Source organism: Mercenaria mercenaria, unplaced genomic scaffold, assembly GCF_021730395.1.
Source record: "Mercenaria mercenaria strain notata unplaced genomic scaffold, MADL_Memer_1 contig_752, whole genome shotgun sequence".
NCBI lineage: Eukaryota > Metazoa > Mollusca > Bivalvia > Venerida > Veneridae > Mercenaria > Mercenaria mercenaria.
Genome location: NW_026463651.1, coordinates 30,261 through 58,057, shown reverse-complemented (window position 1 = coordinate 58,057; position 27,797 = coordinate 30,261). Strand labels below are relative to the sequence as shown.

General features: G+C 34.2%; 1 protein-coding gene across 1 annotated transcript in view; it reads left to right on the top strand.

Annotated features, from left to right (window-relative positions):
* Positions 1–27,541, top strand: part of LOC128554793 (hemicentin-1-like) — a gene marked incomplete at its 5' end in the record, with an annotated part of 36,040 nt that extends 8,499 nt beyond the window's left edge. Inside the window, 13 exons of the mRNA XM_053536106.1 lie at positions 2,617–2,685; positions 2,945–3,110; positions 4,139–4,275; positions 5,080–5,256; positions 6,293–6,538; positions 7,390–7,560; positions 8,208–8,399; positions 9,460–9,720; positions 10,996–11,181; positions 11,486–11,644; positions 22,731–22,886; positions 23,840–23,893; positions 27,453–27,541. Coding sequence (XP_053392081.1) covers positions 2,617–2,685; positions 2,945–3,110; positions 4,139–4,275; positions 5,080–5,256; positions 6,293–6,538; positions 7,390–7,560; positions 8,208–8,399; positions 9,460–9,720; positions 10,996–11,181; positions 11,486–11,644; positions 22,731–22,886; positions 23,840–23,893; positions 27,453–27,541 — 2,063 coding nt within the window. The remainder of the gene's footprint in view (positions 1–2,616; positions 2,686–2,944; positions 3,111–4,138; positions 4,276–5,079; positions 5,257–6,292; positions 6,539–7,389; positions 7,561–8,207; positions 8,400–9,459; positions 9,721–10,995; positions 11,182–11,485; positions 11,645–22,730; positions 22,887–23,839; positions 23,894–27,452) is intronic.
* Between the last annotated feature and the right edge of the window lie 256 nt (positions 27,542–27,797).

The window sequence follows — 27,797 nt, the reverse complement described above, 5'->3', positions numbered from 1 at the left end:
CAGTTAGCATAAAATAAAAACCAGTATCAACATTGGATACTGCAAAAAATTGTTTTTAAAAGTTATCTTATTCAAGAATTTCATATTTAAGATTGTCTGCCACATGTTTCAACAAATGTTGACTTCGATTCAATTTTCCATAGAAAATACAGAAAAGTACGTACATCTCCAATTACGCTACGCTTAAGGTCTGAAGACGTGCTACTGATAGCCTCGTTCTAACTACCCTTCTGCTAACCAGTCAGAACCTTGCTGTCAACATTTTGTAACTGAAAGTAGAAGTTTAAAAAATCTACATTTAGCCTGTGTTTTTCATATTTAAAATTCTTATGACGATCACATCGCGACTACGCCCTCGTGTTTTGAGAGAAATCATATGTTACGGTACGAATTTGGGCATGTAAGATGCCAGGCAGCCGGTTAGCTCAATTGGTACAGAACTCGCAATGTAAGAGAGTGTTCCCGGGTTCGAGCCCCAGTCTGACTGCAAATTTTCTTACCCTTTGACATTCGACGCTAATTTGACGGTTCAGCCAAATGCTTGTTGAAACGAATCGTCTGTTTGGTTAAAATAAAAACAGATTTGCAAAAATAAAAATAGCAATTTCGGAAATCCAAGTATACAAAAAGATTAATGTGAATGGGTCATCCTCAGATCTTCAAGTACTTTAGTCAGATTGCCGTGGCCTGTACATTATACAGGACAGCTTCTCAAGGAGACTAGATAAATCCGTTTTGCTGATATTGATCTAAAAAGAATTTGATGCTTACGTCACAAAATTTCAGACATTTGTAAGTTGTTTTTTTTTCTTTATTTTATGAAATAGTTGCATATGCTGTCTATTTTGGACAGTTTCTCAAAGAAATTATTGTGATTTGATATTGGATATTTGATGTAGACTGGCTACATTCACAGAAATAAAAACTCCAAAATGATATATTATAGTCTGGGATTCTTTTGAATGTTTCCAAATTATAATAATAACAATATTTGATAACAATAATGGTGATGTAGATGTTATTGATGAGAGGAAAAGGACGAAGAATATCATATTACATCGTAAGATGTTGAAATCTTCTAAACTGTAGCAAAAAACACATTTTTATCTCAAGAATATTAAAATGTATTGCCTATATGTTACACTCTGTATTTCTTTATCTCACGTGTACATTTGTCAAATTCTTTGTTTTTCATTTAAAGCTTTATTTGGCCTCTTAAGAGAAACAAAGTAAAGGTAATGGTTAACATTCTCTTCAACTTATATAGTCGTACAAATTGACAATAACAAAAACATTTAGATAACATTTGTAAAATAGCCCTTGTAAGCATAGAATACAACCAAAAAAGAACACTAGCAGACTCACTTGGTTTGTCTGAGTCTGTTCATGAGAGGTAATAAAATGTACAACACACCTCACGCCCCCTAGCACCGGCTTAGGTGGATCCCTATTACACATCTATTGAATGGACTCCATGATCCCAAATGACCAGAATATATAACACAACTTAGAATCCAAGTACGGGAGACATTTTACAGCCGCCACATGGCACTTAAAGATTGCTGTTATGACAGTTTATACAATCCGTAAAAAGATCCATTGGAAGCAAAGAAGCGGCCAAGAAAGAAAAAGTCCAGTTTCACAGTTTTTATTTGTTTTGAGGTTTCTCGGAACCATATATTTCCAACACAACATGTTTCTTTTTTAATTTTGGGCCAAGACTGTCACTAGTATCATAAAAATTTAACAAAGAGAATGAGTAGTGACACAATTGCTTCTTTTGTTCAGATAAAATAAATATACATTTGTATTGCCATTTTTCCAATTTTACTGTTGTCAGTTCCATACAATCATGATGCAATTTTCCAATTTAACTGCTGTTTAAGAAGGATGATGTCAAGTTTTGTTGCAGCCATTATTTTGTTTACGTAATCATCTCCTCTTTTCAAAAAATCAACTGCAATTTATATATGAAAATGGACATATTCCATAAATTTCATATAGCCATATTGGACATTTAAACAAGAAAGATAGTTTAAATAATCGTTTTTATTGTGCGTTTTGATTGACCTAGCGAGGCGGGTTTTTACGACGATCAGTTGCATTATTTTGCAGGTTATGTAGTACATTTGGCAACTTTCATATTTAGTGGTCATCCACCTAACTATGCAACCAATGTAGTGTTTAATTCTAGTCGTTGCGTACCGAAAGATTACCAGATTTAACAATTGTATTGCTTTACATGTTTTGCACGATTTTTGAGATTACTTACATTTATTTGCATTAGTCTTAGATTATCTCCGCCTCACCAAGTCCACTAAAACGCACATTAATTGTTTCACAAAGCCTCAACTATTAAGTTTATTCAAGTATAACTCTGGCCACAACAATTAAACTTCTTGTAAAAAAATAATTATGTGTACATATACTTCATTTTAAAGCACTGAACACTAACTAGCTTAAAACAGTTGCCTTCTCTTGACTGTTATTTCCTCAACTAGCCAAGCATTTACTTTAAGAAGGAAATTTTATTTCTATTTGATTCTGCAGTTTCAATTTCCCTTGAAAAAACATGCCACTCAAATTCTAGTTTACTTAGATTATTAAAATTTTCAGACTGTACGGTAAATAACACACAATCGTCCAATGGAAAGGAAGATGAAACTTTTACCTGCAGCTACTTCTGTAAGACCGCGTTACTGTTTATTCCAATAACAAAAGTAATAACATCTAAAAGAAGAAGTAATTACATATTATACGTGTTTTGCTCAAATAAAATAAAATAAAATATTCACAAAGTTAGACATTTTTTTATTTCTTTAATTTTTCGAAATCATTAACATTTATTTAATTATTATTCAAAATTTAAAACGATTCTATTTTAAAATTATGTTTGCGACGTTTAATACATGGCAACTTGATGACATGTTGTATTATGCCATAGGCGCAGCAAACGATGACGAAACGGAATGGATATTCCCGCCACAATTTGCAAGACCTTGTATTCCGAAAGAGATTCAACCTATCTATTATACAAAGCCAGACAGTGACCATGTAGTAATCAACTGGACAAAACCAATAGCTACAGACAGAGATGGTGGTTCACCAAGGTATTAATTCATATGGTCATCGCAGAGTCAATATTTCTAACGACTGAAAGAGTTTAAGAAAGATTGTTATAAAATATTTAGTGCTATAGACGTAAAATAACGGCATATTACTCCATTGTCATAACATTTCGAAGTTATTTTTGTTGAAAGTATACTATTAGGTCGATCTTGTCTATCAAAAGTAAAAAAAGAAGAAATTTCGATGTTTCAACATGTGAGATCAAAAACTCTTACATTTGTGTCTCTCCCAATTTAATGTATTGAAGTCGGTGTATAAAAATGATGAAATGCTCGACACAGCCTGCATTGTTTTATTTAATTTAAATCGCTAAATATATTGGCAGACTTCTTTTCCAAAGGTTGCCTTATCTTGTGTCACTGAATGATAAATCCAGAATATCTAAAGATACATATGGTCGAGACACCACATATAAGTTAATTAATAGGCAAGATTGCTCAAGCAACTCGAGCTATATGACCCTTCATTTTGTGCAATTTATCTCTTTGATAACATTTTGTAACAGTCATCACAGATGCAAATACAATGTACATACAATTTGCCTGACAAGTTGATTGCAAATTAGACAAGATGGCTTCACAAATATGAATAAAAAATGCAATTGCTCTTTATTGAGAAAAACATTGCAACCTATCCACTTTTAGATTTTATCTAAAAAGCGATTAAAGACGCTCGCTGCAGTTTCTTGTATGAGAGATTGGGCAAAGTTTTCCCAATAACAGAATTTGTTCAAACTTTGTATATGAATACAGTTTCATGTTAGAAACAGAAAAAATAAAAAAAGCATAAGGCACCGTGCTTGTTTTGGAATTCTATGCCCTTAAAAATAGATTTTTCTTCAATTTGAATTTTAAATGACAGATGACAAGTATGGTGCCTTCGATTTTTTTATCATGATTCTGTTTCTATATACAAAATTTGAACAAACTCTATTATTGAGAATTCTTTTACCAAAATCTGCCGCAACCGTCCCTTAATTGTAATGACTTTTTCCTTGCAACTCAACCAGTGTGATACAAGTAAAGGGAATTAATAACGGTGGGAACTTCACTGGCACACTTTTGGGAAAGACGCATACGATAGTGTACATTGCAACTGATACAGATGGACTGGCAGACAATTGCGTATTCACCTTCACAGTCACAAGTAAGTACATATAATTACCTCTGCAGTTCTAACTTTACAAACACTTCAGAGGTAAAATTCCATTTTTTGGCAAATATTCAGATACAATTTTGACATTCTATGAAGAATGCCGATAGGTAATTGATAAAACATTCAATTGTTCTGTTGAACATTCAAGTAATAGACAAAAGATTATCGTTCAAATTTCATTTAATAACTCAATGTACTTCATTTTGTGAGTTGGTGTATTTTATAGTCCCTTCGTGTTCGAAGTTGGACACTGTTCTAAATGGACGCTACACCTGCACAAATGACACTGCTCCAGGCAGTGTTTGCACTTTTAAATGCCATGAAGGATTCAAGATTTCTGGAACAGGAGATGAAGTTTATGCAACCTGTGGATATTTTCCACAAACGAGAGAGTTTCCTATTTGGGAAAACATTCAGCAGTGCAAGCGTAAGATGTTCTCATTTTCAATTTGGAATTTTTGAAATATTCTGTTTTGTTTATATAAAATAAATAGTGAAGAATGTTATTTACTAAATGAAACATTTGCAAAATATATGTTATTTATTGTCACAGCAACACTCTACTATTTATTGAAATGTTCTATATACTTTAACAGTGAACACTATGAAACCTTTTGTGTTTGTTTTATTCATTTCACTTATACCTGCTTCTATCAAACAACCAGGTTTTACTATTGTTAAAGATCATAATGCACAAACGGCATGTGCAGTTACTTGAAATGATAAAAATGAAATAAGTATTGCTACTACAAATATTATTTGATTTCCAAAGTAGTATCATTTATTTGTATCCAGGAATCGAATGTGGTATTCCAGTTGTCCCTGAAAAGGCAATGTTGACTTGTAAGAATAATGAGAAAACTTACCAAACGGTCTGTAATATCGATTGTTATCAAGGATATTCAGCAAGTGGGCCAACGAACATTATTTGTCAAGCTAATGGATACTGGTCGAAGGCCGCTATTTGTATCGGTATGTATTCCACTTAGTTATCTAATTTAAAAAAGTAACCATGTCTACGAGAGAAAATCATTTTAGAGATTTGAGGTAAGCAGTAAGTTCCATCTAAGACGGCAAACGAACCAGCGCCATATTAATTTTATTTTAAATTCAAAATCATTAAAACGTTTAAAGGCCATGTTAATTTCACTGTGAGACTATTTAATTCCTTTGTTTCTATCTAGAACGAAAGTCATGTTGATTTTCTACTACTCGAGAAGAAAGTACAATAATACTTAATTCTGATAATCAGCAGTGTGTAAATGGCCGTAACACTACTACAATGGTCGCGTTAGAGTGAGTTGGAAATGACTTCATGGCTTCCATTCCACATAAACGTATATATATTTGCCGTAATTGTCTGTTCTTTAGTGGTTGTGATTTGTTCATATGCATTGTATCTATCTCTAAATTTCCATGTATATTTCTAAATGCCATATAAAATGACTGTAACAACCTTGTGAATTGATGTCAGTTCAATTCCATGTTATTCCAAATGTCTATGTATTTTATTTTACATTAACTATCACAACAACAATCTTTAAGTGTCGTGTGGCGCCCCGTACTTAGATTCAGTGTTGTTATATTTTCTGGCCTATTTGGATCATTAAGTCCATTCGACATGTGTTAAATAAGCTGATGCTAGGGGCTGTGAGAGATATTGCACATTTTATTACCTCTCATGAACAGACTCAATCAAACTGCGTCTACTATTGTTGTTCTCCGTTGCTTTCTTTGCTTCCAAAGGATCTTTTTACATATTTTATTTTGTATAAGCTATACTTTCTAAAATTCAAAATTTATTAGTTCGAAATAGACAAGTTTCTGTTTTATTTCCGTTAGATTTTGATTGGGTTAAAACAGAAAACAAAGATGCCATTTTTCCACATACACTATGTAGTTCGTTTCAGATCCTTACAATGTAAATGACCTGTTTGCGGGTGTTGCTCTGACTATGGTTGCGGTGCTCAGTACTTCAAGGAAGGCTAGTGTCACTTTTATTTTTCAGGACATATACCCGAGGTAAGAGAATGCTCGCCATCTTTATGTAATGGCCACACATGTTTACTGAACGACAACGGCACTTTTTCCTGCGATTGTTCTTTCGGATGGACCGGGCCCTTTTGCGAGGATTCACCAGATATGTGTGTAGAAAATATTTGTATGAATGGAGCCGAATGCAATAGTCTTAATAAAAGTTACACTTGCATCTGTCAGTCAGGATATTCTGGCTCCCTATGCCAAGTGTCCCCAGGTTTGCATAAGTTCATGTTCATCAAATAAAAAATACTGATGATTTAGTAATTTCCCTATTAAGACAACATGTGCTGTAAACATTTCTCCAAACAAATGTTTTGAAACAAATATAAGGTCGCGGTATTCATTATGTTTAAGCAGGGAAATCCAAGTGTTATTTGTAGATGTTGTAAACGAGTGGTTTTCCAAAAAAGTTATTAATGCCTTAATCAAACCAAATATATGCGAGATATACCAGGAAAGTCGTTGCAAAACGCGGAACAGTCACATACACACGTATTATTTGCTATTTAAAAAAACATGATTGATAATGATTTTATTATGTGCCAGCCAAACCCCTTGTCAGAAAGTACTCAACACCTTAATTACGCCATCACTGAATCTAAATATGTGGGTAGGGTTTATTTTAGCAAATTTAAAGTTGGCGTTATTGAATGAGCGGACCTGTATAGTTATAATACTCAAACTTCCGTTTAAATATACTTATTGTTACTTGTAACTCAGCGCAATAATAGCATGTACGTGTTACATGTGGATATATATATTCTCGACTGGACGATTTACAACTATTTTCGCGAGGTTAAACTATATATCCTGACAAAGACATTTCCGTTTTCATGAAATAATATTATATACCTTTGAAGTTTTTAAAATGACATGCTATGAGGATCACTAGCAATTCTTTGTATCCACAAACATATGATTTTCTTTTCTGATCGTATTACGTAGTTTGTAATGAATATTTTACAAAGACAGTTCAACAGGTCTCTCTCTAGATTCAATTAATATCATTTTGAATTCTGGCATCCTTTATAAACATGTTTAAAGTATATCATATTATCATTTTAGCTGATGGAAATTGGTCAGATTGGTCAATATGGTCGAAATGCTCTGTTACATGTGGTTCTGGTGTACGTTTGCGACAAAGATCATGTGACAATCCACCGCCAGATGAACATGGCAAAGTCTGCCAAGGATCAAATACTGAAAGTTCTGACTGCGAAAACGACAGATGCGAAGGTAGCGTCGCCTTCTCTGATCAGAGCTAAATGCCTTCATAGTGAAAGAATAAAATTGACGTGGCTTGCTGTTTTAATTGTTGAATACTTCTTAAATTACTGTAAAGTTAATGTCATAATTCCCAGAATTTTAATCCTTGTTTAGTCATATGCAGAGAAATATTTCAACATTTGGTATTTCGCCATACATGCAGTAAGTATAAATTCAATTTTTGACATTACCATTTCTCAGCTATTAAGAATCATGTCTAATGCTTATTTGAAGCTGTTCGTTTCTTGATTTATATGATTAATTCTGATATCACCTTAACAAAATTGTTTTATGAGATAAAAAAAAATGCACCGACATAACAATTTTTCTTTTAGACAAAGAATATACTCAACGATTAGTCAACAGAAAGTCAATTTTAAAACTACATTTATTACGGTTTGTACGGTTTCTGAGGAATTTCGTTTTTGTATCATCATTTAATATCATAGCTGTCTGAATGACTCGTATAGTTGTATGATATTTTGTACTAGATTAAGTAAACAAATATACTCTTATACGAGAAATGGATTCCGTTTTCCTTGATGAATTCTGTATAGATGATATAAAAGTTGAAAAGAAGATTTTCGCTTCTGTCAATCTTCTTCAATTATTTTCAGAGTGTCCCACTCTCAATATAAATGAATCAGTAGCGTTTCATGAATGTACGACTGACACTGATACGGGGCTTAAAACATGTGAAATGTCCTGCAAAAATGGAACAATACAGCTAGACGGATTTCAGACACTAAGATGTGGTCATGGAACAAATTATTACTGGGCACCAGCAAATGTGCCAGTTCTATGTCTGGGTAAATATCCCGTTTGATTTTCGCAGTACGGCATTTTATATAAAATCTGGTTTATGAATGCAAAACTGACCTAAAACCTAAAGTGTAATATCGTTGAGATATTGCCATTATGATAGTAACTGTTAAATATGAGTACCAATATGTGCAGAACAAGTTACTCTAAAGCTAGAATCATACTGCCCCTGGTGGGGATTGCGGATGAGTTCAGGATTCCCATCCCCGAATTGCTCCGGATGTATAAGGAAAAATGGGTTTTGCAAAGCTTTTATGCTATACATCTCAAAATCAATCGTAACAGAACATTAATTAATCTTATTAGAACCGGAATTAAACGTAATAGCTCGTATTATTTCACCACACACCTCGGTTCGGAATTCTCAGAGCCTATAGATAAAGTATCTCAGAAAATGATGAAAACATTGTATGAAAATCACTGTATCAATTCTATTTTTCCTTATGTTCATAGTTAACTTGTGAAATCATGTAACCGTGTTGTTGCTATTATAGTAAATAGGGACCAGTTATTTTTGTCTTTTGCTTTAATTTGTTGACTTTATGGCACACTCACATACTGTTAGGTCATATGAGGACTTTTAAGTATTTTACGGAGGATGTAGACCACTGGTATCCCTCCAGGCATTATTTCGAACCCACTGCAGCGAGGAAGCAAGTTATTCGAAGTAAGCGACCTTAATCACTCGAACACGGAGGCGCCTTAAGGGATCAGTGTCACAAGTCCAACGAAAATATGGTAATACTATGCTGCCAGGGAAGAAATAATGTCATTTTCCCTGAAGGAAAAAAAACTGTACACATTCTGTTCAAAATTCAGAACAAATATCTGGTAGGAACAGCTACGTCGGAAGAACGTAGCCCTGTCTTACTAAGACGTTGTCGTAACGTATGATGTTACTGATGAAAATATGGCATAAGTAAAATATAGAATCAACAAGGACAAACTAAACAAATAACGGGACAAAGCATCGAACAGTGTTAAAATAATTAATGTGTAATTTAATTCATTCTTTGTATTATACTATGCTGTGACATTTTCTTTAAGTTCCAAAGATACCAGAAGGATATGAGCTTGAAAGTGAAATAATGTATAGCTCGAGCATACCCGAAGAACAACAGCCTGAAGTTGAAGACCATGTCAGGAAAAATATCAATGACACGAGTTGCATTCAGTCAGGTTATTGTAACACGACCATGACTTTTATACCGAACCAAGTTAGAGATTACACAGAAACAAAGTTGATTTTAACCTTCCGCAGATACCTCGACTACATTGTGAACAGTAGTGGAATCATGGATCAATTTGGTGAGCATGAGACCTTCAACTTATTAGAAAAATGCGTATTTGAAATTTGTAAACATTATTTTATAAGATTGGGTTGACAGATTGTAGAAAAGCAACCTTAAGTTATTGCTACATAACAACATGATAAAAGTGTGTGTTTTCGGGTTTTACGTCTTTTTCAAAAATGTTCAGTCATATAAACGACGTTGTCTGCTTGTAGCAGTGAGCACAATGCCCAACTTTATAGTGCTGCCGCACTGGAATATCACGCCGTTAACACGGCACATGATATCCTACCCAGTCACATGAAACTGAGCTAGTCCTAGTAAATGACCTCTTAATGCTAAGCTCCAAGCGAGAATAGCTATCACTGATATTATACCCATCTATATCCACATATCCTATCTATAAGTAAATTTATTTTCACAATTACTGCAATAACTACGTACTACTAGTACCCTTCTGTTTAATACTGATTATACATACGACAAACACAGTTACGCCTTTTATATATTTATTTATTTATTTTTGTTTAAATTTTCTTCAAAGTCTGTTATACCTCACTCTTTAATGTATGCTGTTTAAATTAATGAAATAAAATTGTATGTGCTAAAGGCAAATTTGTCGTGAAAAGACGCTGTACCATAAGAAGATCGAACACCATAGGTGTTTAATATTAAAGAATTCTAAAAGACAATACTACGCAGTTTACGCAACATGAAAATCACTTGAATATGTAATATTTTTTTAAATGCTGGTTAATTCAAGAATGTTAAAACCTTGTCACGATTTTAATGCATGTTTCATAAGATGAATAAATATTGGCCTGTCTAAATCAAATTGTTATTAATACGAACTGGTAGTCGCGCTTCATGTAGCACAAAAATAACAACAACAAATTCACATTAGAGAACAATACACATTTGGAGAGTCTCCCTGGTCCTAGGAACAGTGTTTTGTTGCGTATAATTCTTAGTTTAACTTCGTTATGTATTCTGAGTAGTAACTGAAAAGAAGCTGACTTCACTTTTTCCGAACTCAGAATAAGTTCGTGATGTAGAATATTCGCAACGCATGGTCAACTTTTTAAATATTTTTCATTAATAACAACATTTTCCGGTTGCATAACTTAAAGAAAAAATGAATAGCAAATATAGAGAAAATAAACAACTGAAAAAAATCATGATGTTATAGAAACACTTGCGAAAATTTATTATTGGAAGAAAATTCTTTATACATATGCATATTTTAAGGATACATTCCTTTATATGTTTAGTATTTTCTGCATACTTACAGTCCTCGATGAATTACAGAAGGCGGTTTCAGATCTTGAATCAACAGCTGAATATCTTAGAAATTACAGCGAAAATGTCTTCAATGTTAATACTAACGGTGGCCTCATACAAGCAGACGAATCGTCACTTCATCAACAATGCTTTGTCATCTGCACTGAACGGCATATTTCTGTAAATGGAGTTTGCGGTAGGTTTTAGATTTATGTGTTAAGATCATAGTGCAGTTTCGTTGGGTTTAGAGTCACGCTGACAAAGGTGTCATTGACCATAACCACTTGGCCTATGTTTCATAAGGATTATCTTTGTATTATTCTTGTACTGAGCTATTTTAGGATTATCTCTAGGCTACGATGGCATTGCCTTTTCTAAAAATAAGCGCATGCTCTTCCGTTCTGTAGAAAACAAATGTAACTTATAAGCATGCAAAAGCTCAGTAGAAGCAGAACATTACACTACTTTGACCTTTATCTGTCTTTCATTACTTGTTTCAGTTGAATGTCCAGCCGGTACATACATGAGAAGCAACATGTGTGAGTTCTGTCCGAAAGGAACTTTTCAAATGTTAGCAGGGCAAACAGCATGTATTGATTGTCCACTACTAGGTCATACAACTCGTACTATTGGATCGTTTGATGAAGAGCAATGTTTCGGTACGATTTTCTATACACAATGTATCAAGATATGTTTTTAGCTCACATGTCACAAAGTGACAAGGTGAGCTTTTGTGATCACGCAGCGTCCGTCGTCCGTCCTTGCGTCCGTCCGTCCTTGCGTCCGTGCGTAAAGTTTTGCTTGTGACAAATCTAGAGGTCACATTTTTCATGGGATCTTTATGGAAGATGGCCAGAATGTTCATCTTGATGATATCTACGTCAAGTTTGAAACTGGGTCAAGTTGGTCCAAAACTAGGTCAGTAGGTCTAAAAATAGAAAAACCTTGTGACCTCTCTGGAGGCCATACTTTTCAATGGATCTTCATGAAAGTCTGGGTCACGTGCCATCAAAAACTAGGTTAATAGGTCAAATAAAAAAAACTTGAGACCTCTCTAGAGGCCATATTTTTCTTTGGATCTGTATGAAAGTTGGTCCGAATGTTCATCTTGATGATATCTATGTCAAGTTTGAAACTGAGTCAACTGCGGTCAAAAACTAGGCCAGTAGGTCTAAAGATAGAAAAACATTGTGACCTCTCTAGAGGCCATACCTTTGAATGGATGTAAATGAAAATTGGTCAGAATGTTCACCTTGATGATATCTAGATCAAGTTCGAAACTGGGTTACGTGACATCAATAACTATGTCAGGTGGTCAATAATAAAAAACCTTTTGAACTCCCCAGAGGCCATATTTTTCATGGGATCTGTATGAGTGTTGGTCTGAATGTACATCTTAATGATATCTAGGTCAAGTTTGAAACTGGGTCAACTGCGGTCAAAAACTAGGTTAGTAGGTATAAAAATAGAAAAACATTGTGACCTCTCTAGATGCCATACTATTTAATGGATCTTCATGAAAATTGGTCAGAATGTTCTCCTTGATGACATCAAGGTCAAGTTTGAAACTGAGTCACATGCCTTTAATTACTATGTCAGTAGGTCAAATAATAAAAAACACTGTGGCCATATTTTTCAATGGATCTTCATGAAAATTGGTCAGAATTTTTATCTTGATGATATCTAGGTCAGGTTTAAAACTGGGTCACAAGAGCTCAAAAACTAGGTCACTATGTCAAATAATAGAAAAAACGATGTCATACTCAGTTCAAAACTGGGTCATGTGGGGACAGGTGAGCGATTCAGGACCATCATTGTCCTCTTGTTATTTAAGTTATACCCTGGTCCCAGTCCTAGTTAAAAAGATACAGGGTATATTATGGCTTTGTATGTAACCTGCCTAATTTTAAAACAGTGCGCTATAATATAAACGCAAAAAGATATATACGTATCAAGATATAGATGTCAGCATAACAAATCATTTAGAATTTTTCCAAAGAATTATTAGAGAATATTTATTTGTGTCAATGTAAGATCGAAATATATTCCATTGAGTGTAAAAGAAAATGATGGTGTTCACGAGCGAAATGTATTCTCGATCTTACAATAAACCATATAAATGTTCTCTTTATTTTATATATTTTCAGTGTTTTTTTTTTTTTGTTTTTTTTTAACAAATTACATCCAACTTATCCATAAGATAATTCCCCGCTGGGGTGACATCTGGCATTGAGTGATAAAGTAGAAGACAATACAAGGTTAACCCAAATACATACCCTAATATATCATGCATACATCTTGCAAAAAGTAAATATTAGAAACCTTGTACTGCATTTTCATTACTTTTGTAAACATACGTCCCTGTTTTCTTTGTATTAGCCTTTCCATTACATATAAACTCTTTAAATTGTTACCTGCTGAAATAGTTTTAAGCAATTAACTAAAATATTTCGATACCGTCCGAAACTATAAACTCAAATTTACCTCAAACAGACAATCAGCAAGGAGCAGATTGGCAGCTTTGCTAAAGGTTGCACATTAATAACTCCCAGAAATACCTTTAAGGGCACTATACATTTGAGTAGTCACTGCACCATCAATTGGGAAAGTATGGCCGCTGTCACTGTACACCTTCGAGCAGAGAATAGCCTCGGCAAATATCACATATCCTACATAACAATAAAACTGTAACCCGCATTTTGCAATTTACCTCGTTACAAGACACTTGAAGAAGTTCTGCACCTAGATCTACTGCCCCGATGACCTATCAGATGACCTTTTTGTTACAGATTACATTGACCTTTCAGGTGATGACCTATCATATGATCTTGACCTTTTACTTTTTGAATGTCAAGAAGTCTTTTTTCTTGAATATATTTCTTTTTGTTTAATATCTTCCGACGTTGTTGTATGACCCCTGGTACATGTTTCATCTTCTTTTGTTCTTGGTAATTTGTGCCAGATTTGAGACCGGATGAAGTGTACAAAATTTTGGGTAAAGAATACGCCAAAATATTTTATACTTCTTTATCTATAAACTGATTTAAGTAGAGTTTATTTCTATTATACCCTATTGACCAGGGAGACGACAGACGACGAGGACTTGCCCACAGAGATGTATATTAGAGGAAGTTTTCATACGTCTGTTCTCTGTGGCGTCTGTGTAAAGTCTGCTCTTCAGCTTGTGAAGTAGATATCACGCCACTAATTATACACACCTTAGGTATATGACCTCTAAATGTATCTCCCGTCTCAACATTCTGTTGGCAGTGATACACGCATACGTTCTCCACTCAGGAAATACGTTAAATTGTTATGACTGGGCAAATCATTTCCAAGTCTTGCATCTTGCAGACGACTGATTATCAACCGTGGTTTGAACTCGTTGTAAAATAATCAATTTATATATGAACTTACCGCAATTAATTCCTACCTGTGCAATTTCCATTTAATCCATTAAAAAGGTAATAGAATGAACATTCTTTGTCACAAACTGACAAACGGACCTCATTGTATCTGTAGTTTAAATGCAGGTATTGCATCATCTTTTTGTAAATTTTTGAGTTATTGAGGTAAATGTCAGATTTCTCGCATAAAATACCTCTAGGATTTTTCTGTATGTCATAACTTATTTAAATTTTATTAAATTCGGTTCAGTAATAAGAAAGTTGATATTTTATAAACTTCAGTATTTCATGTTTTTATCCCCAAAACCACTATAACGGGTCTCAAATTGTCAATTTCAATCCGCGCCAAAGTAGTCAGATTTCGCGGCTATATCGTGAATCCCGTGAAAATAAAAATAGTCAGAGTTCACGCATTAGCCGTGAGTCCCGTGAAATTATGTATTTGGCGGGACATTACCCTACAAATAGACTGGACTAGATATGCCTAGCACACACCACATTTCGACATTAGACGAATCTATGTCAGATTGATTTTTCTTGCTAGAAATTTATGCTCGATCGAGGTAAGAGGTTTATTTGTTAGAATTTTTTTTTTTTTTTTTTTTTAATTACGATTTTTATTTGGTAAATTTTTGTTCATTCTACAGAATTCTGTAACATTTACTTTTCGGCATGTGATTTTGGCTAGTTTCGGTATGTCAGGATAATTCATTAAATTTTTTAGACTTTTGTAAATTATTTCGAAAGAGGAGTCTTAAATGTTTCGTTTCTATAGGCTGTAAGATTTGTACTGAAATTTGTGTAACATGATAATTGTAACGTACTCTGTTTCAAAAACATATCAAACATTTCGTTGTTAATTATGGAACGTCATTACTGCATTGTATTGTAATATATAAATCTATATGGCAAGTCTAGTACTATGTATGTAATATATTATTGTAATTTGAAATTGTGTGCCAGTCTAGAATGTCCTTTTTGTTGTATGGCATTAGATATTTTATTGATGCCGACTATGGTATAACGTTTGATTTGCATTGATTTTGTTAATTTGTAGTTGAAAATAATAGCTGCAGTTTATCATTTCCGTATCTATATTGTTTCATCATAAACTTTTCATATCTTTTCCATACTTTTACTTTAGACGTTTAAGCCATTAATTTTAGTAATAATGGAAGTATAAATAAGTGACGTATTTTAATTACGTGACGTATGAACTTAGTAGCACACATATTTTTGTATACGTAGCACGTATTATTTATGGGAGCCTACGGAGGTATTGTGTACCCAAAGAAGCAGTTTTATGTCTGACATTTGTTTTGCTATGGTGCTTACCATATGTTATATATTTTAGCTTCTTCCGCCAGACGAATTTTACCTGTTGATGATGTCACAACCCGGAAGTACAATACCCGAGGTTCACTTGTCTTAACTCGACTGGAAGTGATTTTCCCAGCGCAGAGCTTTCGTCCCATGGTTGTGCCGTAAACCGCAAAGACGATGATTTTTGTTATCCTCTGAAGTCAGCCAAGGGATGCAATCACCTACCAAAATAGGGTGTCAAAACGGAGTCAACGTATTCACGATTTAAAGGGACTTTACATGAAGATATGTTGTGTTTTTTTGTGCTACTTAAAGTTCGAAATTAACAGAAACAACTGTGCCACGTCGCGTTAAAATGGAACTGTCAGTGTTAGAACTTTAGAGACACTGAGCTCAGATCTGTTTTCTCTCTTATAATCAGTTGGTTTTTTTTTCATTCATTATTTATTCATTGTAAGTAATTATTTTATGTAAATAAATTTGTAAATATTGTAAAGGGTGTTGATTTGTTCTGATAGTAATTGTCCCCGGTACGTCCATCCTGTCACAGTCTTCTAGTTGATTTATCATAACAAACTGGCATTTAACCTGCGCACCTTATATGTTCCACGTACACTCAACAAAATTCCTAATCTGTCAGTTTTTAGCTCACCTGTCACATAGTGACAAGGCGAGCTTTTGTGATCACGCAGCGTCCGTCGTCCGTCGTCCGTCCGTCCGTGCGTCCGTAAACTTTTGCTTGTCACATTTTTTGTGGGATCGTTATGAAAGTTGGTCAGAATGTTCATCTTGATGATATCTAGTTTAAGTTCGAAACTGGGTCACGTGCCTCAAAAACTAGGTCAGTAGGTTTAAAAATAGAAAAACCTTGTGACCTCTCTAGAGGCCATATATTTCAAAACATCTTCATGAAAATTAATCAGAACATTCACCTTGATTACATCTAGGTCAAGTTCGAAACTGGGTCACGTGCCTTCAAAAACAAGGTCAGTAGGTCAAATAATAGAAAAACCTTGTGACCTCTCTAAAGGCCATATTTTTCATGGGATCTGTATGAATGTTGGTCTGAATGTTTATCTTAATGATATCTAGGTCAAGTTCGAAACTGGATCAACTGCGGTCAAAAACTAGGTCAGTAGGTCTAAAAATAGAAAAACCTTGTGACCTCCCTAGAGGCCATATGTTTCAGGAGATCTTCATGAAAATTGGTCAGAATGTTCATCTTGATGCTATCTAGGTCAAGTTCGAAAGTGGGTCACGTGCCATCAAAAACTAGGTCAGTAGATCAAATAATAGAAAAACCTTGTGACCACTCTAGAGGTCATATTTTTCACGGGATCTATCTGAAAGTTGGTCTGATTGTTCATCTTGATGATATCTAGATCAAGTTCGAAAGTGGGTCACGTACGGTCAAAAACTAGGTCAGTAGGTCTACAAATAGAAAAACCTTGTGACCTTTCTAGAGGCCATACATGTGAATGGATCTTCATAAAAATTGGTCAGAATGTTTATCTTGATGATATCTAGGTCATGTTCGAAACTGGGTCACGTGCCTTCAAAAAGTAGGTCAGTAGGTCAAATAATGAAAAAACGTTGTGACCTCTCTAGAGGCTATATTTTTCATGGGATCTGTATGAAAGTTGGTCTGAATGTTTATCTTGATGATATATAGGTCAAGTTTGAAACTGGGTCAACTGCAATCAAAAACTAGGTCAGTAGGTCTTGAAAGAGAAAAACATTGTGACCTCTCTAGAGGCCATACCCTTGAATGGATCTTTATGAAAATTGGTCAGAATGTTCTCCTTGATGATATCTAGGTCAAGTTTGAAACTTGGTCACGTGCCATTAAAAACTAGGTCAGTAGGTCAAATAATATAAAAACCTTGTGACATCTCTAGAGGCCATAATTTTCATGGGATCTGTATGAAAGTTAATCTGAATGTTCATCTTGATGATATCTAGGTTAAGTTTGAAACTGGGTCAACTGCGGTCAAAAACTAGGTCAGTAGGTCTAAAATTATTAAAATCTTTTGACCTCTCTAGAGGCCATATTTTTCAATGGATCTTCATGAAAATTGATCTGAATGTTTACCTTGATGATATCTAGGTCAGTTTCGAAACTGGGTCACGTGCGGTCAAAAACTAGGCCAGTAGGAATAAAAATAGAAAAACCTTGTGACCTCTCTAGAGGCCATATTTTTTATGAGATCTTCATGAAAATTAGTGAGAATGTGCACCTTGATGATATCTAGATAAAGTTCAAAACAGGGTCACGTACCTTCTAGGTCAATAGGTCAAATAATAGAAAAACCTTGTGACCTCTCTAGAAACCATATTTTTCAATGGATCTTCATGAAAATTGGTCAGAATTTTTATCTTGATAATATCTAGTTCATGTTCAAAACTGGGCCACATGAGCTCAAACACTAGGTCACTATGTCAAATAATAGAAAAAACGACGTCATACTCAAAACTGGGTCATGTGGGAAGAGGTGAGCGATTCAGGACCATCATGGTCCTCTTGTTATTGTATTACCATTTTGTTAATGATGCATGTATTTACACGAAATTTCACATACCGACATTTAAATAGGTACTGCAGCTAATTATTGATTTATTATTGACCGACTCACCGCCAAAGTAACCGCATTAAGCATTTTGACCAATTTAGCATATTTTGCACGTGCAGTGCATGTGCACCAATATGCACGTGTTAATGAACACTTTTGACTTTACTGACAAAAGTCCTACCAGAAAAAGACATATCATCGTGAAATTGACACAAGCGCAACGCGCCTGGGCTGTCGGAACTATACATTAAAATTCAAAATCGGTCACTTCAATGGATTGTACTTTGGTTGTATTTCGCCAAAAGAGCGCGGATGGTATATAACCAACGATTGAAGATTCTTGTAAACGGAAATAAGGTTACAAATGGAAATAACCATCAAAGTAACAGCTACAAACAAATTACATCAAATTCTTTTGAAATTTCAAAAATAATTACACACGTGTCGTACATGTGTCCCAGCTAGCAACATTCCGACAGCTCAATCGCGTTTCTCATGTGTCAATTTCACCATTATATGTGTTTTTCTAGTTGGACTTTCGTCAGAAATGCCAAAAGTGTAACAGAACACGTGCATGTTAGTGCACATGCCCTGCATGTGCAAATGTCCAATATTAGGCAAAACGCCTAATGCGGTTACTTTCGCGGTGAGTCTGTCAAAAATAAATTAATAAGAAGCTGCAGTACCTATTCAAATGTCTGCATCAGAAATATCATATAAATAAATGCATTATTAACAAAACAGTAATACAAATATAAACTGACCAATTAGGAATTTGGTTGAATGTAGAGGCGATAACAACTGTTATTCCACGATAAATAATCTACTTTAGTTTTCACAACCACTTGTCGACAGTGGTGCCAGCTATAATTTAGCCTGATTAGTACTTACAAGGGAGGCTACTCGTATACGTAAGAAAGGCTAGACAAAGGTTATCATTTATTCCAAAATTCGTTTATTAGCAACCATTGCTTTGATTTCTGGTAAGTAAAAATATTAAATGGAATTATCAAATGTAATCGAAGCAAGGGTTGCAAATAAGCAATGTTTGTTCCCGACCTTTTTCGAAGAGAAAATGGTGATATAGAAATAGGCTGCGTCCGTCCGTCCTTTATTCCGTCCTTCCGCCCGTAACACTTTGTGCCCGGTCCATAACTCAGCTATTCATCAAGGGATTTTAAAATTTCTTGACACAAATGTTTTACATAGAGATGTATATTAGAAGAAGTTTTCATACGTCTGTTCTCTGTGGCGTCTGTGTAAATTCTGCTCTTCAGCTTGTGGAGAATGCCGCCCTCTGTCGCGTTCCGGAAGTAGATATTATGCCACTAATTATACACTCCTTAGGTACATGGCCACTAAATGTATCTTCCGTCTCAACATTCAGGTGGCAGTGATTCACGCATAGGTTCTCCACCCAGGACATACGTTTAAATTGTTATGACTGGGCAAATCGCTTCCAAGTCTTGCAATACAGACGACTGATTATTAACCATGGTTTGAACTCGTTGTAAATTAATCTATTTATATATAAACTTGTTCTTACCGTCATTCCTACCCGTGCAATTTCCATTATTTCCATTAAAAAGGTAATAGAATGAACATTCTTCTAGTTTTCCATAATGAGACGACGTGACGGGCGCAAGATCCAGACCCCTAGCTCCAAGTTCAAGGTCACACTTAGAGGACTAATGTTAACAGGGTCTGTGTCCGGCCCATAACTCATAGGATTTTAAAATTGCTTGGCATAAATATTTTCCATAGAAAGAGGCCGTGTCATGCGCAAGAACTAGGCCCTAGCATTTAAGGTCAAGGACAAGCTTAGAGGTTAAAAGTTAACATGGTCTGTTTATTGTACGGCCAATAACACTGCCCTTCATTAAAGGGTTTTGAAATTATTTGGCACAAATGTTCCCTATAATAAGTTACTTTGTCACGCGCAAGAACCAGGTCCCTAGGTCTAACGTTAGACTTAAAGGTCAAAGATCAATTTCGAGACTGACTTTGTCTGGAGCATTTCTTTTTTCATGTATGGATAGATTTAGATGTTACTTGGCATAAACGTTCACCAATGTAAGGCACCCTTATTTTTAGAACTACTTCCCTTTGTTAAAACTATAAATAGCTTATACTGTAACATTTTTCTGGCCATAGGGAAAAATTGAGTCCATTTTTTCTGTGGTACAACATGCATGTTGCATCTATTTTTAGGTGTGATTCACATATCTCTACCTGGTAAGTAGTTTTGCGTGGACTTCAACTATATAGGATTTACTTCACTTTATTGTTTCTATAAATAACGTATATAAATTGGCCGAAAAATTCCATATGCACATACAGGTGCTAGTGTAGATCTATGACGGGCATATATTGTGTTATTCTGGCACTCTTGTTATTTCTCCTTACCAATGTAAAAATAGAATCGCATTAAATCTTTAAAATACAAATAATACCATTTGAAAGCATTCACCTATTATAGATTTCCAGAAATTTTCAAACTTCATAACCTCTTCAAGAATGATAATTATGATATATAGTTATGACTTATGTACATTGTTAGTATGGTGCACTACTAATTAGAATATGTTGTATTTGCATGCCACATGTTTTGTGAAAAATGTCCCTTGGTGAGGGGCGTTAGTAACTCTAAAATCATCGAATTCAACATTTTTAGAACAAAATGCCTGTATCGGTACTACGGTAAATTAATGTTATTTTAATGAAAACTGTCGCTTTTTTGTTTTAAAAAAACTTGGGTCACCTGCCTATATAAATCATACGTACTCCATTCTCTGCTTATCATCATTATACATGTACCTATAGATCTATTATCAGAATGATTTTCACGTAGTTCATGTGAAAGAAAAAGGTAGGCTATTGGGTTGTTTAGACCTGATATTAAACCATTACAAACGGCACTGCCTGAATTAATGTATGTTCACAACTATTTACTACATTTGCACACATAAACAGTTTTTTGTAAAGTTTTTAAAACATAGATAGATAAATGCCTTGCGCTGTAGAAGCAAAATATCGTCTAAACTCAACTGAATAAATCAAGTACTGTGTATACTGTTACATTAATTTATCACTATATTTAGACATTCCAAACATTGTCTTATATATATGTCATTGTCAGTTTGAAACTAGATGCATTCATTTCTCATTGTTCTGTGGAAAAATGTATAATTACCACCATGAAAATACACACAAAATCATGTCTTTAAGTTACTGCATTTTTAATTAATACATCATGCTAATAAAGTAGGTGGAATGCCCTGTGTGTGTGTTTTAATCTGACAATAATACTTCAAGAAGAATTATGCTGCAAACAATATCACTCAGCAACAACAGATGCACACAATAATTAATTAATGAGACTGGTTTAAATATTGTATTTTTCACTTTATGTAACACTAAACCTCATGAGGTACTCTGTAAGGAAGGGAAGCAACTGTAGTGAAGTATAACATGTATACATACCACGATGATTATAAGTAGCCTGGGCATTTATAGCGTTTTCTGTTTAAGTAAGCTGCCTCTTGATTTTTCGGGGGAGAATTTATTCTAACATGTATGCCTTCAACACAACCAACACAACCAACAACGCCGGTCTTAATAGATTACATCCCTGTTGAACTATCCCTCTTTCGTCACCCGTCGTCGGAAATCTTATGTATTCGTCCTTGTGAGAAAATAAAACGTCCGTCACCCTGGTAATAGTCCGGGACACAGTGACAATATCGACTCCAAATGTGTCCTCTAATAAATGTAGAAAGCATCCAGATGCAAACAATTTAAGTACGTGTGCAGTCAAAGAAAAATTCCGATTCGTCCCATGTTGACGTCGATACCTAATGATATCCAGCTTGTCCAAATTATCATATCCAAATATGTATCGTCGTCCAAGATTCTCGTTGTCCATGTCGTCAGTTTATCTGTTTATTCGTCTGAACACACGGTTTGGGTTGTCTGGCATTTGGTATAAGCGTATCCTTTTTGTATCTTGGTTATCTTTTATTTAGTATCATAGAGGTTGGTTAAATTTAACCAGAAACTGGCTCCGGTTAGATTGATCAGAATTTTGTATAATAGGATAACCAGACTTGTAACCAAAATTTTTATTTAGGCAGCAGTTAACCCACTGGTAAAATTTAACCAAACTTTACACGATTGGCTGCTGATGTATTTCATATACTCATCGCTTTGTGCTGCGGTTTGTTCTATCCGGAGTGTAACTTTTAAGCCGTTCGGTTCTTCATTTATTCTAAGCACTTAACTTCCTGTAGCAATTCACAAGACTCGTGACTATATAGCTTTATTATTATGGTTAAACTGCCAGTTGTATCAAAGTAAAATCACCGAGTTTTATACAGTTTGAACCCATTTTGTCCGAAATGTGTACAACATATGCTTTGAACGATAAATATATATTCGATTTTCAGCGGAATGCCCACCTGGTACATATTTTATTGAAACCAATTGCATCTTCTGCCCAAAAGGAACGTATCAATGGTTGGCGGAACAAAAAAGATGTGTACAATGCCCAATTGGGCACACAACTGAAAATGTAGGGTCTGTCAGACAACAGCAGTGCTTTGGTAAGTTATTAAAACTTTCACAACAATCTTTCAGTATATCACAGATTTTTTTAATAAATGCATTTCAGGGTAATCCTGATTTAGCTGATACGGGCATGCGAACAATTATGCGACAAAGTGCTATGTAGTTACATTTTGAGACGGACCTGTATATTAGCAACCATAGAAGTAAAATACGGATTATGCATGTTAAATATATCGTGCAGTTAGTATGAAGCGCTGTTAAAGGCATTGATTGCATCTGCCTGCATGTCTGACGATGAACTTAACACACAACCTCTTTCATAGCAATATAAAAACAAATTTGCGACAAGTGGTGCGCAGTTACTTCATATGAATTTACACTAAGCAGAAGGTAGATTATAACACATTGCGTAATATACACCATAGAAAAGCTACATGACCGCTGGAGTTTGGACAACTGGAACAGAGATATGATTCATTCATTACTGTAGTAGATGATATTCATTTACCTGCATTACTGCACCAGAGAAAAAAGTAAATACTCGAACAGATATAACCTTGTTCACTATGGATACTGATGTTGAACTAACAACTTGAAGTTGGCAATATAGCAATCAATCCTAAGGCTCTTAAGTTTCATTCCCCACCACTTGATCTCGTACTACCACAGAACTTACTGTATTATATGTCTGGAACACAGACGTATTTCTGCTTTTGTAGGCGAGTGTATTACTCAGGTTACGTTTTTCATCACCATGTGGCTTTATGTAAGACGTCATAAGTTTAAGACCCATGAGTTTTCCTGCATCAGATACTTTTGCCATAAAGTTATTCATTTTGTTTACTCCTACATGTAGATTACTAGATAGTGTTTAAACAAATGATTTGGTTGACGATGAACAACGAATTCCAATATATATATATATATATCGATGTAGTTGGAAGTAGCCCTATACAATTTTTATTTAGTTCTGCCTTCTTGTTTTCAGAGTACAAGAACGCAAACTCTGACGGCATGGCTGTTTGGAAAATCTTGATTATAGGTACGCTTTCTGTATCGTTAACGGATTGCATAACAATTTTATAACGATTGTTGTGACTGATGCGTGCCCGTCTAATATTCACTAAATATGTGCCACTTATTGTTGCTGCGTCCAAATTCATTGCGAACGAATAATTATCCTCTCTTAAACCTGTCCCGGAACCTAAAAATACATAGAAATTCAATATACAGTTACAATTGGGAACAACAGCTTCAGGTAGTTTGTGAAATATTAAACCAGAAATCATGTGTAGTATTGTACTTTGATTCATTGACAGGCCATAAATCCACTGTGAAGTAAATTGGTCAATATAGCTAGTCGGTATTTGCTCCCTAAAACCGTTTGTTAAGACTTGGTGACAAAGACCTTACGGTTCATCTGGTTTTTGTGTCCAAAATGTATAACTTTTATTTACATACGAAAGAAGTCAAAAGGTCGCTTTAACTAACATTTTCATTTATATAATTTTCCTGTACTGATGCAAAGACTCGTGAAAAAGTGTACAAATTTATATAGACGATTAATTAATGATAGACTCAAAATAGAATAATATAGACATATATAAGGGTTTAAGGTCACAGGGTTTGTATACTGAACTAAATTAAATAACCATCGTTTGCTACTTTTTACTGTAAACACATTTTTGAAATTAAGCAAATCTATAAACCAAAGTATTGCTAACAGAATGAATTTTATATTTTTAATTGCGCAAAATATAACTGTGTCCGCTTTACTTCTTCACCCAATTTGTAAAAGAAAAAGAAATACAAAATACACAAAAAGCTAGGCTTTTAGAGTGAACGAGTGTATAGCAGTTATAAGAATACTGATTGTAGAAAATAGTTAAATATCACAAAAGTAATATAGTTAAATATCACACAAGTAATATAGTTAAATATCACACAAGTAATATAGTTAAATATCACACAAATAATATAGTTAAATATCACACAAGTAATATAGTTAAATATCAAACAAGTAATATAGTTAAATATCACACAAATAATATAGTTAAATATCACACAAGTAATATAGTTAAATATCACACAAGTAATATAGTTAAATATCACACAAATAATATAGTTAAATATCACACAAGTAATATAGTTAAATATCACACAAGTAATGAAAGTTCTTTACAGATAGAGCGCGACAACGACGTTATTCATTTTCTTCCCACAAATCGTTTTTCAAAATGTTTGTAAAATGTAGATAATTTGTTTAATTTTGCGGCTTGCCTAAAATGTGTTCATTAAGAGGTAAAATGAAAGAATTAATGAATCGTCACGTTTTACATTTGTTGAATTTTATCAATGGCATATTGTTCTGAGTGTACGCTATATTTCAAAGAAGTGATTTAATATTTGCAAACTAAATGTCGGGTAAGCTATTTTGGTCGGTATTATTTTGGTCATACTGATATGGTACCATACATTACTTTAGTAATGCTTTATGTTACAGAGAAAATACGATGTACTAGATTCCTCCCTGTTCCGTCAGTATATCCTTTTAAAATATGTTTCTATATGATAGGTGTAATCCAATGCACTTAGTATCTTTAATTCGCAAACTATTTTGTTTGTTATGAGCTGTATATTGAATACTCAGTTCCCCAGTTTCGTTTTACTTTTAGTTTCTGAAAGTTTCTTTAACACGTTTGCTAGAGAATGCAGTTATGTCTTACCTGTAAGACCTAACTATATCTGGGACCGTATGTCATTAATGATAATATACATTTTTTTTTTAATCGGGTGGCAGTGAGACAAACCCTTGTCCTGATGAAAACAATGATTTTTCTTTGTCAATTCAACATCAGAAATAAAAAGTTTCAGAAATAAACTAGATTTTATACGTGATTGTTTTGCAGACTTTGATATCTTATGTACAAACTAATCAAATATAATTCCCAATGATCATTTACTTTTAGAAGAATATAGTGATTTGTACAGGACAGCTAACGCGTCTCACTAACAGAACTTGATAAGCGCTTATAATAGTCTAATCACAAAATAAATCGAAGAACTGAAGAGACGAGGATAAAACAATTGTTGTATACATCGCCCTCCTAAATCACTTGTAGAATTTTGGACAAAACTTGATCCCTGTCCAGAAAAATCTTATGTAATATCTAAAATGATTGTATTGGTAGTTCATGTTAACTCAGTTTGCCGAATTACACATTACGCAACCTCATGACAAATTATGATATGACAAATGTTATTAACCAGCAGACCCGTGTATCAAATAATTCTTCCACCTTCATTATAGTAACTTCAAGTGAAATTACCTCTTATAATTAAGGTGTATATGAAACACCGAAAAGCATCTTACGTTTATATTAAGTTATATTTTAAATTAGTAAAATGAAGTACATAAAATTATATAAAAGGTGGATTATAATAAAGCTGAATATATACGTTAAAATGAACTTATTAACTCATTATTAATATTTCGGAAGAAGAGCTTACCGCAAATTCGACAGACAAAATAAAAAAAATGTTCAACTAAATTTAATAAGATGTCTGACTGTAGACAGACAGACAGAAAGACAGAGAGCTTGGCGGCCGGTCGGTCCGTCTTTCGGTCTTAATTTATTAATAAAGAATTATAGTGGACCAGAAAATAAGTCTTCGTATGCTTAAAGAAACATCTGAACATGTTTGGAAAACAGATTTTGTAAGGCCAATTGTACAAAGAGGTTGGCCGTGATCTTTCTTCTAACTATAGACCAATTTCATAATAATGTTGTGTTGGAAAAGTAATGGAAAGTATTGTATTACAACACGTGGATATTCACATGCACATTCGCTGTGATATTCTTTTACACAAGTATCAGTCAGGTAAAAACTATTCCCGAAGACTCATTATAATGTTATAGAATTCCACTGTCTATCAGTTAGTTAACATTTACTATCAAATTTGTAAATCATTTGAAAATTTAAAGAAAAAAAATCAACATGAATATATATTTATTTTTTGATATTTCAAAAGTATTCAGAAGAGTTTGGCAGAAGGGTTTACTATTTGAATTGTGGCAATTCGGAATTAATAATATTTTATACCAAAGTTTTAAAAGTTATCTTGAATCCAGGAGTCAAAAAGTTTGTTTTTTTGGTTGCTCGTATCCAGATGTTAAAGTGCAAATACAGGCGTCCCTCAAGGGTGTTTGAAAAATAGGCCCTCTATTATTCCTAAAATAATTATGTAAATAATATTGCCGAAAATCTTGAAAGTTTAACACGCCATTTTGCTGATGACACTTTCTGTATTGAGTTGCCAACTTTATAGTGCTACTTCACTGGAATAACACGCCGTAGACACAAGACATTATACCTCATCCAGTCACATTATACTGACTAGTCCTAGTACTACCCTCTTAATGCCGAGTACCAAGCGAGGAAGCTACTAGTACCATGTTTACCTCTTTGGTATTAAGCGTCTAGGAAGCGAACCCACGACTTCCCGCACTCGAAGCGGATTCTGTACCACTACGCAACCGAGGCGGTTTTATCTAATGTCGGATTTCCTTCTTATCTTACTTTTTGGTTTATCATTTCAGCCATTAGTTTACCAGTGGTATATGGAATAGAAGGTTTCATTGTGTCTATACCTGTCATTTATAATAAGTGTAGAAACGCGATAAGGTAGGTTAAACATTATTTTACTCATTGTGTTTATCACTGTATATAATAGATTTTTGTCGTACAATGCCATCGTCAATTATGCTGACACGCATAATCTGTAAACCGAACCAGTAATTTGCCATTAATACTTCATGTCAGGTTCAGCATTTGACCTGTGGAAATTCGCGAAATCGCTTTATCAAAAGATCATTCAATGGCGATTACAGATCACTTTCTCTGTTTTGGGGGTTGATTGTCGCACTGAAATAATTATTGGTCAT